Genomic DNA, 16,007 nt, shown 5'->3' on the forward strand with positions numbered 1-16,007 from the left:
TTTTAGAGAATCGCACTAGAAAGCCATCAATCCAGTCTCAGCTCCATGAAGAGGCCTAAAGCCTGATTGTAAGCATAAAAAAACAGTAGTGCAGATACAGGAACTGCAATTCTCTACCACCGTTTTCTCAACTCATTTAGCCAGGACAGGTGGTAATTGGACGAAAACTGGCCAAGATGCTTATCCAGATATATGCATATATATTTTTTACCAGTTGTATCATCAAATCAACTTTTCAGGACAAGGGAGCACAGAATTCAGAGGTCAAAATATTAATAAGAGTAGTACTAACTATATATAGTTAAAAACAATGTCCTTTTGGGAGCCACATAAAAGTAGGCCCCAGTAAAAGATTTAAAATGAGGCAGAAATCGTGTAAAATTCGTTTATTTGCAAAGTCTTTTTTCCATTCTGCAGTTGCACTATCTTGTGTCATTATCTCCACTGGGAAACTGTTTTAAGCAGAAAATGCCTTGAAACAACTGTAAAAATCTAGTCGACAGACTTTTTTTTCCCAAACCATTCTCCTGCTGACATGTCACTTGATGTCTTTTGTACTTGAGTTATGTAATTTCTAATGTTCAAATTTCATGAAAATTATTGGCCAAGTGCATTTAACCCAATAGGCATAATTTCACATAGTTTTTGACAAAATGTTGCATATTTCATGAATAATGTTGACCGCGCAGGTTAGGACTGAGTCGGTGATAGAATGCCAAAGAAGAACATGTCAGGCAAGAGAAGGAGAGCTCGGCGACAATGGTCTTTCAAGAAAAAGCATTCCATTTACGTGGCACAACTGGGCACATAACTAAAAGAACTCTTTTTCACTTAAATTTTTATACATTTTCCACGTGTAATGACTTTCTTTGAATGTAATCTAGGGATGAAAATAAAGGTCTAAACTCTTCATTCCATTAATAAACTATGAAACATGCAAACGTATAACATATTCCATCATTTATGATTCATATATTCAGCTAATGTTGATCTACATTTCAGGAATCTGTCGCAAACCGTAGTTATCATTTATTAATTTCCTTTCTGTATAGAAAATGTGATCTGGAGCTGCGTTTTAATTGGCAAACATATTAAAATATTCCATTACTCCTAATATGCAGTGGGAAAATATCTCAATTCACATGATGACCGCAGCTTTAACATTTTTTTTAAATGTTTCCTGAAAAACTCTTTCTGTGCTCTGTTCTTTAACGTTTACTCAATTTTGACATTATGAATGTGGGGCATATTACCTAGAAATAGCGATATTTATCGCTAAGCAGGGTTAGCGGGAATAATTTTATCGCCGCGCTAAGACGATTTTTATTGCTTAGATACCTTTCTATCATCAAGGTTTATCTCCGAAACGGTAAAAATCATTCAAAATGCGCGAATATCGCTGGAAATACAGCGATATTCACACATTATCGTGACAATGCTCTTAGCCATGTTATCCACCTCCCATTGGATAACATGGCTAAGAACTGCTCTGGGCAGGTGTTAACTTTTGGAGATATTCGCACTTAGAGCAAATATTTTCAAAACTACGCCTTTGTAGATAATAGGAGATAGCGATGTTAGCAACTGTTTTCAGTCTCTAACATCTTGGCACGCCCACTTTGTATGTCATTAGCGATAAATATCGTTAACATGCAAAGCGGGCCCCAAGATGCTCGCTATCGCCTATTAGCTGTCTCTAACTGGTGTTAGCGACAGCTAGGTAATAGGGCGATATAATTATCACAGCTTTAGCGGGAAAAAGTCCTGCTAAAGAGGCGATAAGGGCCCTTGGTAATATGCCCCGTGATTTTGTATGTTTTCATTTGAAGTGCATGATGTTGTTTGTTCATTTATGTGCACATGTGCCAAGCATTTTTGAAGCAGACCTGCGGCTCTATATTCAAACACAGATGGAAAAAGATCTGTTCCAACCAGAAAGAATGCAACAAACAAAACAAAGCAAGGCACCCTTTACACTAGCTTTGGACATGCCCATAAAATCAAGAGGTAGCCTTCAGATACATTTTGTCAATACAGGGCTGGGATGGAAACACAAAACAGCCCCCGAAAAAATCTCTCGCTCTCTCCCTCGCCTCCCATTATCTGGAAAACTGCCCTAAAAGCTCCAAAGACCTCAGGACACTACGGCAATGCTCTTTGGGGAAAAACCTCCAGTTTGGGCCTGTTCAGACACCGTTTTTCCAAATCAACAGGAAGATTTCTTTCTGCATGGGGAAGACGGCTGCTGGTTGGTATACTGTCATTGGTTATTATTGATTTAGGCAAAAACTCTAGCGACAGGCAAGGGCGGGTACATTTATTAAAAAGTCATGAATGCAGCAATACAACCTGCTGCCCTGCGATGCACGGCACGCAAACTTGCGGCATATCTATGCTTTCCTGCTCTCTCCCTGTGCTGGCGAACTGAGGGCTTCCTAGCGCTAACAGGTACCTTTGCACCATGGTGCAAGGGTGCTTGTGTTATTTGATATTTGATATTTATTAATTTTTATATAGCGCGACTATCGCTCCGGAAGGAGCATCTTGGCGCTGAGCGATCAGAAAAAACCCAATTTGGTGGAGATGGAAATCATATGGCTGCGAGGACCAAGGAGTCAGGTCGAAGGAAGATCCAAGTCTTCAGAAGTTTTCTAAAAAGAGTTTCTGAAGGAGCGTGCCTGAGGCTGGAGGGAAGGCCGTTCCAAGCCTTAGCCGCCAGGAGTGAAAAGGTTTTTCCACCTTTCGTATTGAGCTTGAACCTGGGTGTAGTAACTAGATTAGCTCCTGATGACCTCAGGCAGCGCGATGGAGTGTACTGAGGAAAGCGCTTGACAAGATAGGAGGGGCCTGTGTTCTTAATGGCCTTGAAGACAGTAACAAGGAGTTTAAAAAGGATCCTTTTGTGGAGGGGCAGCCAGTGGAGAGTGTTGAGGGCTGCCGAGGCCGAGGACCTTCTTGGAAGACCGAGAACTAGCCTAGCCGCCGCGTGCTGGACGCTCTGTAGCTTCTTAAGGGTGGACTTTTTTATCCCTGCCAGGAGACCATTGCAATAATCGAGTCTGGACAGGATCAGAGCCACAGCCACTGATTTCCTGGCGGAAATAGGGAGAAAATCGAAAAATTTCTTTAGCTGTCTAATAAGGTTAAAACAGCACCCTGCAGTAATGCGCGCATGGTCGTCAAAGCTGAGGGATGAGTCAAATTGGACACCCAGATTGCGGGCCGATGAGACTGCACTGGGAGGGGCCTCAGAGTGCTGGGGCCACCAGTCTTTTGGAGAAAAGAGGGTGTCTTTGCCTAAGGGTATAATCTCAGTTTTGGCGCTGTTGCACTTGAGGTGATTATTATTGAGCCATGCAAAGACTTGGGAAAGGCAGTTCTGGAATCTGAGGGCGGCATCGGGAAGTTTTTTGTCGAGGGTGACGACAAGTTGGGTGTCGTCAGCATAAGATGTTACAAGGATGCCATGGGATTCAATCAGGGTAAGCAGGGGGGCCATGTAGATATTGAAGAAAAGTGGGCTCAAAATGGACCCCTGGGGCACACCTGATGGAATGGTCCTTTCGCTGGAGAGAAAGGGGCCGAGTGAGACTGTTTGTGATCTGTTAGACAGAAATGAAGATATCCATTTCAGAGCAGTGTCCGACACACCAATTTCGCGCATTCTGTGGATGAGGATTGCATGAGAGATGGTATCAAATGCTGCGGTTAAGTCGAGCAGGATGAGAACTGCGTGTTTCCCCTCATCCTGCAGGAACTTGATGGTGTCGGATAACTCGATCAGAGCAGTTTCAGTTGAATGGCCGGAGCGGAAACCAGACTGCTGGGGATGGAGAATATGGTTATTTTCCACAAAGGCTTTTAGCTCAGCATGTACTATTTGTTCGGTAATTTTGCCTAATGCTGGAAGAAGGGAAATGGGGCGCATGTTGGAAAGGTCTGTAGGGGGTTTATTATGCTTTTTCATTAGAGGCTTTACGATGGCTTTCTTCCATTCATCTGGAACAGTGCCTGAGCTAAGGGATTGATTGATGATGGAATTGATAAGAGGGTTGACGGCCTCAATGAGAAGATGTAGAATAGCCGGGGGACAGGAGTCAGTAGGGGCTCCCGAGCGGCAGGTCATGATGGCCTTCTGGGATTGAGGCAAAGATACTGGTGGAAAACTGCAAAAAGTGGGTGAATCAGAGTTGTGGGGTAAGGGGGGGGTGGCAGGGGGAGGAAAATCCTTGTGGATGTTGTTAATTTTATCGACAAAGAAATCAGCAATTTGGTTACAAAGAGTTTGGGATGGGGGGATTTCCAGTGCCAGGGCTTTGGGGTGGGTGAAGGACTTAACAATATTGAAGATAGTATGTTGTTTTTGATTAGCTGTTTCTATAGCTGTGGTGAAAAACTCTTTTTTAGCTTTCTTTATGTGTGACAGATATGATTTCCTCTGCCGAATGTATAAGGTTTTGGAGGTGGGGTCGTATGTTTTCCTCCACTCTCTTTCAAGGACCCTACACGTACGATGGCTATCGGTGAGGGCCTGAGTATACCACGGAGCATTGGGCTTCCTTTTATGGAAGATAGGTTTTTGGTTGATAGAGTTGGCCTTATCCAGGATCAATTTGTTGATCCAGATGTGGAAGTTTTTGGAATCTTGCGATACATCTCCTACGATAGCGGGAGGATGGGTAGGGGGCTGAGGATGAGACTTAATGGACTCGGCTACTTTCTTCCAATTCATCGCAAAGGTTGAGGGGGAATTCTTACTGTGTGGGTGGGGGGAGGGTTTTGCCTTGATAGAAAAAGGTATAAGATAGTGGTCAGTCCAAATTTGTGGGATTGGGGGGGATACTGTTATAGTGGCAGAATTGGTGCAAATGCCATCTAATGTGTGTCCGGCCGAGTGCGTGGGGGGCACGACCAGTTGGGAGAGGCCAAAGATATCAAGGGATTGTTGAAAGGTTAGGGTGTGGGGGTCTGCGCGGGATTCCAAATGAAGATTGAAATCACCGAGAAGAGTAAAGCTTGGGTAGTGAGTCAGGTGAGATCCAAGGGTGTCATCGACGGAATCCAGAAAGGGCGTGGCGTTTCCGGGGGGACGATACACAAGTCCACCCGTAAGAGAGGTGGAGGGGTTAATGTGAATCACGAAGCCTAAGCTCTCACAGTCCTTGAGTGAGGTCAGTTCAAATGTATGGAATCTGACCTCTTTTCTGATGATGATGGCTAACCCACCTCCCCTGCCGACTGGTCTATCTCGTCTGAGAATCGTGAAATCAGGGGGGAGGGCAGTTGCCAGATCCGGATTAGATGAGTCATTTAGCCAAGACTCGGTGATGAACAGTGCGTCTAGGTCATGGGCAAGTACGAGGTCGTGGACATCTTGTCCATGACAGGCTAAGGATCTGGCGTTGATAAGTCCGCAGCGAAAGGTAGTCGGCTTATGTAATGGTGGAGGGGAAGGGTGTGGGATGGTGCCAGTGGGTCCCAAGGATGACCATCTACAGGAGCGGCATGAAAAAGGTCCCCAGAGGTGAGCAATGGGACGGTGATCCTTGCAGCTATAGCTTGATGTTGGCGGGCGCATGGCGAGTAGCGTGTTAGAGTCGTAACTGAGAACGGGGTTGAGTTGGACAGCATGACCCGCGGCCGGCGCCGTCCTGGCGCGGACGGGCGCAGACGGGCTTGGCTTAGGCGCGGCTTCGGCGCGCGTCCGGCGCGCCCGCTGCGCCAGCCCGCTGCGCCGTCTGGTTGGCTTACACATTATATAGGGAGAAAGAAGGGCGGGAAGGACGGCCCGACTTGAGCACTGTCCCCACCTGCCACACTCAAGATGGCGCCCACCGCTGGGCTAAAGCAGGAGAAATAAGTGAATGAGATGTGATAGGGGTGTCAGAGTGCCTAATAAAAACGATTCCCCATTAGCTAAGACCCCCAAGGATAAAATGAGACACTTTTTAAAAATTATAGCGAGACGCAAAAACGCGCCGATTTTTCTAACATAGCACGCCTAAATCGTTTCCACAATTCCTCTGTCGCTCGCAGCCCCAGTTTCCCTCGCTAGGGAGAGCGACTGTAGGGCGCCGAGCGCTGCAAAGGGCTCTATTAAATACACTAGAAGGGCGGGAAGGACGGCCCGACTTGAGCACTGTCCCCACCTGCCACACTCAAGATGGCGCCCACCGCTGGGCTAAAGCAGGAGAAATAAGTGAATGAGATGTGATAGGGGTGTCAGAGTGCCTAATAAAAACGATTCCCCATTAGCTAAGACCCCCAAGGATAAAATGAGACACTTTTTAAAAATTATAGCGAGACGCAAAAACGCGCCGATTTTTCTAACATAGCACGCCTAAATCGTTTCCACAATTCCTCTGTCGCTCGCAGCCCCAGTTTCCCTCGCTAGGGAGAGCGACTGTAGGGCGCCGAGCGCTGCAAAGGGCTCTATTAAATACACTAGAAGGGCGGGAAGGACGGCCCGACTTGAGCACTGTCCCCACCTGCCACACTCAAGATGGCGCCCACCGCTGGGCTAAAGCGGGAGAAATAAGTGAATGAGATGTGATAGGGGTGTCAGAGTGCCTAATAAAAACGATTCCCCATTAGCTAAGACCCCCAAGGATAAAATGAGACACTTTTTAAAAATTATAGCGAGACGCAAAAACGCGCCGATTTTTCTAACATAGCACGCCTAAATCGTTTCCACAATTCCTCTGTCGCTCGCAGCCCCAGTTTCCCTCGCTAGGGAGAGCGACTGTAGGGCCTACAGTGTTACAGGCAGGATTGAATTTGTGCAGGAAGCTATACCTTCTTACCCGCACAAAAATAGACATCTGAGGTATTTTCCCTTTTCTACTTGTGCTGCAGAATGCAGCACAAATGGCAAGACAAGATAAGAGGAAATAACAAGAAGAAATACAGATATTCTCCATGTTGCACCTCTATTGGGAAGACGTACCAGTTTGATGCAATCTCAGGTTTACTGACCTTAGGAAATCTGGGTTTGCATCTAAATCCATGGGTGGATGCATGGGAACGCCCATGCTCTGCCACGATTTAACTTGGGCCCTAAGAGTGGTCCACAGTAATAAATTACAATGTGGTACTTTGTCACCCACACCTCATGTCTACAGCATCTGCCTCCTGGAAAACATTTGTCCCTCAGAATAGGAAGTCTATTGGCCCATATCAAAGAAAACATACTCACATGGAGAAGCATACTGCACATTCATTGTGATACACCTATCTCCTGTCATGTCAAGTAGAGCCTGAAAGCTCTAATTGCACACTGTGCACCATGAGGCCACAGAGCCCCACTTGAAAGACTTGTGGAACCTTCTCACTACAAAACATTTAGACAGCCATGTTCATAAAGATGTCTGCATATCCCTAGTGATCTATAAATTAGGATGCTCAGAGACTTCTAAAGCATAATCCTCATGCAATATCCACTGCACCCTTCTTATTAACATTCATTGCATCTTGTTGCATATAATGCACACATACATTCTCTATATTAAATATATTAAATAGTCAACTTTCATCTGTTTTCACTCATGCATTAAAATATAATTCCTCAGGACCGTAGAGTAATACGAGCAAAATCATAATTAATGCAAGTATAAAGTGTGCTAGGCTCACTATAGAGGAAAAAACAGGAACCTATTAACTCATTGGACATATCTGTTATCAACTTTGAAGATAAAGACAGTGATTAGGCATTGATCAAGGTACGATCAAACACTGCTAATGCATTTAACAAGTCTATTATCATTATCTAGATATTCTTCAATTAACAAATCTATTATCAACTTGAAAGACTTAGGCCCAGGCAGACCCTAGTAATTTGTTAAACATATGCATTATCATTATCTATCTATGATTTATTTTATACTTCTGTTATAAGCTTTAAAGATGTGGGCTTCAACAACAAGTTACACTTGCTGAGAATCGACAGTAGCTGTTGCTATTTTGGTGGCCATTGTTTGGCATTGGTGCTGATCTGCTGATAGCAGGAAACTCCTTGTGTGGAAACAGTGACAGACTCTAGGAAAACATGTGGGCTTGGGCCAGTTAAATGAAGATCCTCTGTGTTATTGCCCATTCTGGCCACAAGAATTAACAATGGCATAATGCGGGGATAGGAGAGGCGGTGTAATGTGGGTGGTGTTGGGGAGGGTGCATGCAAGACTCAATGATTCCCATTCCACTATTTCTGGCCCCACAGCACCACACTATTTGTAATCTTCCACATAGTGCTTTCAGGAATACCCATTTGTGGAGCTAAGTTTTCCGCCACAGACTGCCAGAAGCTGTGTACCTGCTGTCACTGCTACAGGAGTAGCATAGCTCATTGCCCAAGTACCGCTGAGAGACTCTGACCACCGCGAGGCCGCAGAGGAGGACGAGGCGCCGGCCCCGGGACTGCGAAGACCAGCATACACCATCTCCAGCTGGTCCTCTTCCCGTGAGAGCCGCGCCCCCTTCCAGTGCCCCGCCCCCAGCGAAGCCCTACAACTTCTCGCGGCCCCCGCTTCGCGGGAGCCACTCGTGGAGCTAAGTTTTCCGCCACAGACTGCCAGAAGCTGTGTACCTGCTGTCACTGCTACAGGAGTAGCATAGCTCATTGCCCAAGTACCGCTGAGAGACTCTGACCACCACGAGGCCGCAGAAGAGGACGAGGCGCCGGCCCCGGGACTCGAGGACCAGCATACACCATCTCCAGCTGGTCCTCTTCCCGTGAGAGCCGCGCCCCCTTCCAGTGCCCCGCCCCCAGCGAAGCCCTACAACTTCTCGCGGCACCCGCTTCGCGGGTGCCACTCGTGGAGCTAAGTTTTCCGCCACAGACTGCCGGAAGCTGTGTACCTGCTGTCACTGCTACAGGAGTAGCATAGCTCATTGCCCAAGTACCGCTGAGAGACTCTGACCACCGCGAGGCCGCAGAGGAGGACGAGGCGCCGGCCCCGGGACTGCGAGGACCAGCATAAACCATCTCCAGCTGGTCCTCTTCCTGTGAGAGCCGCGCCCCCTTCCAGTACCCCGCCCCTAAAATTCCTCACTCCTTAAAAGCGCTACCTGGACCGCGCATCGCGGAACGCGCGCGGGTCGAACGCCGGGGCGAAGACCGGGCAAAGAGCGGGCCGTTTGAGGCCGTTCGAGAACGGGAGAGTCCGGTCCGGCCCACCCCCCTAAGAACTATACCCCGGTCAACCAAATACAGGTATTCATTATCTTCTTGATCTCTTCCACAACCGGACAGGTAATCTAGTATTCTTTCAAGGTGAATATTCATTGCAAAATGAACACGAGATCCACCAAGCAGAAAAAATCAAAAAAGAACGGAATAGGAGAACAATTACTAGGTCCAATGGATGACTTCTTGGCCAAAGCAAATACTTTTATTGATCAGAGTATAAGTTTAATCGAGGGTAGAGTTTCTACCGAACTTGCAATTGCACGTCGATCCTCAATGGGATTACTTGCAACCGCAAAAACTCCTGAAGTACAGCTAGCCCCAACTCAAACGGCGGTGACTACAAATAGACTTAGCCTGCCAAATAATGTTGACCTTTCAGCATCCCAATTATCTGTAACCTTCACAGAAAGTGACCTCGAAAAAACCCCTGATATCTTCCCTGATCCTACACCTGAAGAAACAAGGCAATTGAGAGGGAGGCGGGAGGGGGCCATAAAGAAACGGAATGCAAAGAAAAAGCCAGATCACACTGCAAATTCCATAGCAACCGAGCACCCAATATTGGTAAGCGACACAAATTCCCCAGCGCTACCCAACCATCCTGTTCCCCCAACTAATAATGTGGTAACAATACATCACTTACCACACGACCTCCAAGAATCTTTAATCCCAGACCCCTCAAGCCCACAACACACAGGAAGACAAAGAGAATCAGCAAGGCTAGTTAAAGAGATAGCCTCCCTCTTAAATTCCTACATTCGTCCGTTAGAATCCAGACTCAGTAACATAGAGAGTCAGCTAATAAAAATCACTGGCTCTCTCAAATCTATATCCTCACAACCCCATACCAAACTACCTTCAAACCCATCAACTACTCTCCCAGTACCCAAGAAACCTGCAATATTACCTCCCCCGCAGCCCAAAAAACAAACCACAATAACCCTCCCAACAAACCCCCCTATTGCACAAAAGCCAACTCCCACGTCCCTGGTTATTCCCCCACAAGCCAGCTCCCAACCAACACCAACAGTAAATACCCCAACCATAAAAACACCTGCCCCTAAAACTCCTCTCACAACAAATATAAAACCACCGCAAACAAAAGGTGCCCCGAGAGGGACAATTGAACAAATACCTACCTTAAATTTGCCACCTGAGGCTTCTCCATATGTGGTAGTTATGACGGGGGTCCCCGAACTTACAGGCGAGGGGACGGAACCCAACTGGTCATTAAAGAACAAAGTCCAGTATTGGCTGAATACAAACCGCCCCGTCCCGCCACCTTGGAAAAATAAAATAGCATCAGTATCCCGGACCCCGTGGGTAGGCTATAAGAAAAAATCCATCCGGGGAGACTGCATAGTAATTACGTTTGAGGACCCCAGTATAGCTGAATATATCTGCTCCTGGGAATATAACAACTCCTCAGGGGGGATTGTAACAAGACCCTTGTCTTACTTTTACCCAAAGAGGTACAATAATAACAATCATTCACGTAACACCGACAACATCTGGAGGAAACCAATCCCGCAGCCATGGGAGTTAGATATTGCCGGCCCAAACCTATCAATGCGATACAGCGATCCTACCAATTCCTGGTGCCCACCTAATCAGAATCATCAGCAGAGAGAAGCACCATGGCAGATTATGGGCCCACAAAACAGATTCAGAAACTGGGAGCAGTGGGAGAGACCATTCCACCAACCATTCGGACCTAACTATGGAGATACCAGCAATGGGCAACACTGGCTAGGCTTCCCGACCATGAACCGGTTTAGCGGCCTGGAAATGGTCGATTGACCAATTATTAAATCTCCGGAGCCCTCATTAATAACCTCGGCACCTTCACCTTCTACCCCACTTCCCTCACAAATGAACAATGTCGTATTAGAATATGCATCCACTCAGCTTTCCGTGATGTTTTGGAATGTGGCCGGCCTCCGAAACAAGATTGAGGACGGCTCGGCAGCCGCATTCTTGAAGGACTATCAAATCATCTGCCTACAAGACACCTGGGCAACGACACCCCTTCACCTTGTGGGGTATAGAAGATTCTTATCTCCCGCCCTCCCCAGTACTTCAGGTAGGCCTAAAGGGGGTTTAGTAATTTACATGGCCAACACGATTGCTGACACAAAGATCTTCAAGGTAGACCTCTTTTCGAATTTTCAGATCCTCACTCTCACTATAGGAAAAAAACTCTCTATTACAATAATAAATATATACAATAATCTGGAGGCTGACAACTTCGTGAGTGTTCTTTCTCTAATTCAAGATAAAATAACTGAACACTCTCACTCCAAACAGAAAACGGTTAATGCCCACGTAATTTGGGGTGGTGATTTCAATTTACATCCTTGCCCCAACATCGATACTTGTGGAATGGTGGACGAGCATGACAACCCTTTAATCCACTTTATCCACACAGGAGTGGGGCCAGTTATGAATAAAATACTCTCCGATCTGGATTTGCAAATCATAAATCCCATCCAACAGTCAACCAATAAATTAGAACCCACGTACAGAGGAAGGGGCCACGAGACTACTGTGGACTACGTAATAGTTACAGAAGGCCTGAAAGCTCAAATCAGTACTATCAAAATCCTGGAAAATCATCTCAGTGACCACTCTGCATTAAGTCTAATTCTTCAAATACACCAATCGAAATCTTTGATGGCAAACATAGCTAACACGCTAACACAGAACAGGCTTGAACTGGGTAAAAGTAATGGTTTCACAATTAAATGGGAAAAAGTAGATCCCAATATCCTTACAAAGAGGTTAGTCACTTCTGCATACAAAAACATATCGATCTGTCTTGATCCTCATGCGGAGCCGAACCAAACCCTGGAAAATTTTAACGTTATAATAGAACAGGTCAAAAACCTGTTAACCAGAACTTCTAACCAAAATAAGAAAAACATCACAGGTTGGTTTAACCGAGATTGTACTAAAGCACAGACCAACTTGAGGAAAGCTCTTGGAGAACCAAACAGAGACAAAATAAAGATCCAAGATCTTCGACGGGAATACAACACTGCTAGAAAAACAAGGAAAAAAGAATTAAAATCATCCTTGTGGAATGCCTTGCATGAGAGCGCTCTCTTGAAAGACAGCCAGGCTTTCTGGAAAATAGTTAAATCCCCTTTGCTAACTGATTCCAGCGGTCCAAAAATAGATGTGGCTATTGACGAGGCCACATGGGTGAATCATTTTTCGAAAATCTTCCAACTGACACCCAATAGCGAATCATATCAGTCCAATAACAACCCAGTCACCTTTCCTGTATCTCTGGAAGTTGATCTACAGGACTTTGAAACGGCGCTATCTTCAAGTAAGTCTGGGAAAGCCCCCGGTCCTGATGGGGTACCAGTCGACCTTTTAAAATTTCTTCCTGACCTCTGGGCTCCAATAATCACAAGAGTCTGTATAGCAACAATGGAACTTGGGTTGTTAGATTCATGGTCATCATCTATAATGGTCCCAATTTTCAAGAAGGGGGATCGACAAGATGTTAAGTGCTACCGTCCAATCTCGCTTCTCGACTCCCTGGGCATAGTGGTTGGCAGAGTCCTCCTTGGAAAGCTGCAACAGTGGACAGCAGACAAAAACATCCTCTCGGACCTACAGTTCCGAGAGGCTCAGGGAGGGCTTTGGAACCGTCGAACAAGCACTAAATCTTAGTCTGTTGACATCCAAATACACTCACGCCAAAACAGGTACTATTTTTATGACATATGTGGATTTGTCCTCCGCATTTGACTGTGTCTCACATGCCAAGCTCGGGTCGCTGCTGAGTGAAATGGGGGTAGATCCTCCTCTTTTAGACTTCCTAAGGGAGCTCTACAGCGAAGCCACGGCGAGAGTGAGGTACGGGACAAGAGGAGAACTAACAGCACCATTTAGGGTAGAGCGGGGAGTGAGGCAAGGCTGTGTCCTTGCCCCCTTTCTCTTCTCACTCTATACCAACGGCCTTGAAGAGTCTATGTTGAGAGGGGGGAGAGACCTCCCAAGAGTAAAAGATCGTCTGATCCCCGCACTGCTCTATGCGGACGACGCAGTCATTTTAGCTCGAACTCCGAATGAACTGCAGAAATCACTAACTAAATATGCAGATTTTATGGCTGCCTTGGACTTGCATATAAATGTTAAAAAAACTTTTGTCATGGTGGTCGGCGGAACAAGAAAACCTGCTAAGTCCATCTTTCTGAAAGACCAAAAAATTGAAAGAACCTCACAATACCCTTACTTAGGTATCATGATAGATGAGGCCCTAAACTGGAAAGCGGCGGTAGAGGCCAGGAGACATCTTTTTAAGCGAGCGATTATGGCACTGATGAAATTTTCAAATAAACTCGGAAAAAGACCTCCAGTGGAACTGCTACAGATTTATGCTGCGAAATGCCAATCTATTGCACTATATGGCGCAGGGATCTGGGGGCATACAACTCCCGGCTCTATACAAAAAGAGGAAAATATCTTCATGAGATTCCTCCTATGAACCCCACGAGGCACCTCCACCTACGCCTCACACATAGAACTGGGAATCTCATATATTGAAGATCTTATCAAAATCCAACCTCTTATGCTTTGGAGGAGAGTCTGGCTTTCTGAAGAAAACAGCCTGACAAAAAGCATCCTACAGGATATCATGGAGTTGGACCATGCCAAAAAAATAGCTTGGCTCTCCTACATAAGACATTTCTTTTGCGATCTGGGGCTTCAACAATATTACTACAATCCAGAAAAACTAAGGGAAATATCCAAAAAAGAACTAAAGCAAATTGCATTGAGCCACTTGGATTCCCTGAGACTATCTTCGTTGGTCACAAAAAAATCTGTTATGCACGCAATCATCATACAGCAGTCTCCGAAAATTCAGCCATATCTTACCCTAGAGATTACCACATATGAAAAGATGCTCCTAACAAGGTTCAGATTGAACCTATTTTTCAGACTGGTGACATTTCCAGAAAAAAATAACTGGAGCACTCAGATGGCCCTGTGCCCTTGTGACGATCACTCCCAACAGTCCACCATGCATACAATACTTTTTTGCAAGTTTTACCACACTCTCCGAAAGACATGGCTTATCCCTTTATTAAAAAAATGGGGTTATAGACAATGTCGTCCGGCTATGTTGGCACTCCAATTTCTGGACTCTGAATGCACTGTGTACCATGTACTAAATTTTTTAAAGTGTATTATGAGACACAGAAACAATTTGTAAAAGCAAACTAACTCATATTATATGTAAATTGCTGGCAAATTTGACCTTTTAACTGTATACTCAATTGTAATTTTTTTACTGAATGTCTGTATAACTATGTCATCTTTTATGGTTTTTGCAACTGCTAAAAAACCGAATAAAGATTATTATTATTATTATTACCCATTTGTTATTGCCCTTTGCTAAAAACTATACCAGTTGTTAAAGGCCCTGAACCCGAGTTATTGGCCTAGAACAAAGGAGAGGGCCTTTAACAACCGGTATATCCTGCGGCAGAATGACTCTAAGGCTATTAGAACATTTCACCCACTAAGGATAGAATGTTCTAAATTAAAAAAGGAGGAACAAACAGACAAGCATGGAAAGGTAGGGGCAGAAGGCTTGTACCAACTATTATAATCCTGGAGCCTCGCCATTATCTTCAATGGAGCACTCAACATTCCAACTTTCTAATAACGGACCTGGTCTATGATGCTAGGCTTCCAGGGGTTTTTATTGTTTTTAGCTCATTATTGTTTTTGACAGCTTATTCATTTTCAGCAAGTATATCTGCTATTGCTGGAATAAGTAAATATTGGCACAGTGTGTACCGATCTTGTGTTTATTAGATTTTAGAAACTTGAGCAATCTAATATATAGAGCCAGCAGAGTACACCACTACCACACTTTATGCAGTGCAACTTTTTAAGATGCTATTTGAAAATGTAAAATACTAAATTAAGTACTCCCCTTTTCTCCGCCATCCCCACAAGCCCAGACCCATACATTTGGAGAGCCAAGTTTGATTCATCATTGGCACAGTGAAATAGCCTTTCCCACAAATTCAGCTTCCCACTGAAACTTCGCTGATGATAAATCAAAATGGCGATGACACCTAAATTATATGAAATTGTAGTGAAATAATATGTCGATCAGTTTTGAAAACATGCATCAGTTCAAGGTAAACATTGGTCTTTTCCCTCCTTCTTTTCAGAGTTTAAAGAAGCCTTCTCTCTCTTTGATCGGACTCCAAAGAACGAGCTGAAGATCACCTACGCGCAGTGCGGGGACGTCCTGAGGGCCCTGGGACAGAATCCAACCAACGCTGAGGTTTTGAAAGTCCTGGGGCGGCCTAAGCAAGAAGGTGAGTTCGTGTTTGTAATGTCAAGGTTCCAGAAATCTGGCCTCGGCTAATAGACTTGTTTTTGAGGTATCCCACCCGCTGAGAAGCGCGCGGTGAGAAACATCTGCGCAAACACCAGATAGAATGTTTATGTTAGGGTACAATCAGCATATAAAAAATGCTTTTGGTCAAGAAGTTATAAGATTGTCTCTTGTACCGCTTTCACTTTTCAGTAGAAGTGGGCGAAACTGAGAAATATTTTAGTGAAATACACAATTTTGTGAAATGTATGCAAAGTTACACTAACCTAGCTGCTTTTGCAGCAGGAAGCTATGTCAAATTTGGGACAGACAAAGCACCAATAAATTCAAAAAGTGATATTTTTGTCAGCATTTTTTTCAGATTTGCTACTGTTCTGGCTGTATGTTTTGACAAAGTTTAGTGATTTGTTCGTTCAGATTGTAAAAGTTAAATGTATTTACTTTAACTTA

General features: G+C 45.0%; 1 protein-coding gene across 1 annotated transcript in view; it reads left to right on the forward strand.

Moving 5' to 3' along the window:
* Positions 1–16,007, forward strand: part of LOC147685167 (myosin light chain 1, cardiac muscle-like) — a 269,006-nt gene that overhangs the window by 171,989 nt on the left and 81,010 nt on the right. The window contains exon 3 of the mRNA XM_086941075.1: positions 15,388–15,537. Within this exon, the coding sequence (XP_086797201.1) occupies positions 15,388–15,537 (150 nt within the window). The remainder of the gene's footprint in view (positions 1–15,387; positions 15,538–16,007) is intronic.

Source organism: Lissotriton vulgaris, chromosome 10 (genome assembly GCF_964263255.1).
Source record: "Lissotriton vulgaris chromosome 10, aLisVul1.2, whole genome shotgun sequence".
NCBI classification, from domain to species: Eukaryota; Metazoa; Chordata; class Amphibia; order Caudata; family Salamandridae; genus Lissotriton; species Lissotriton vulgaris.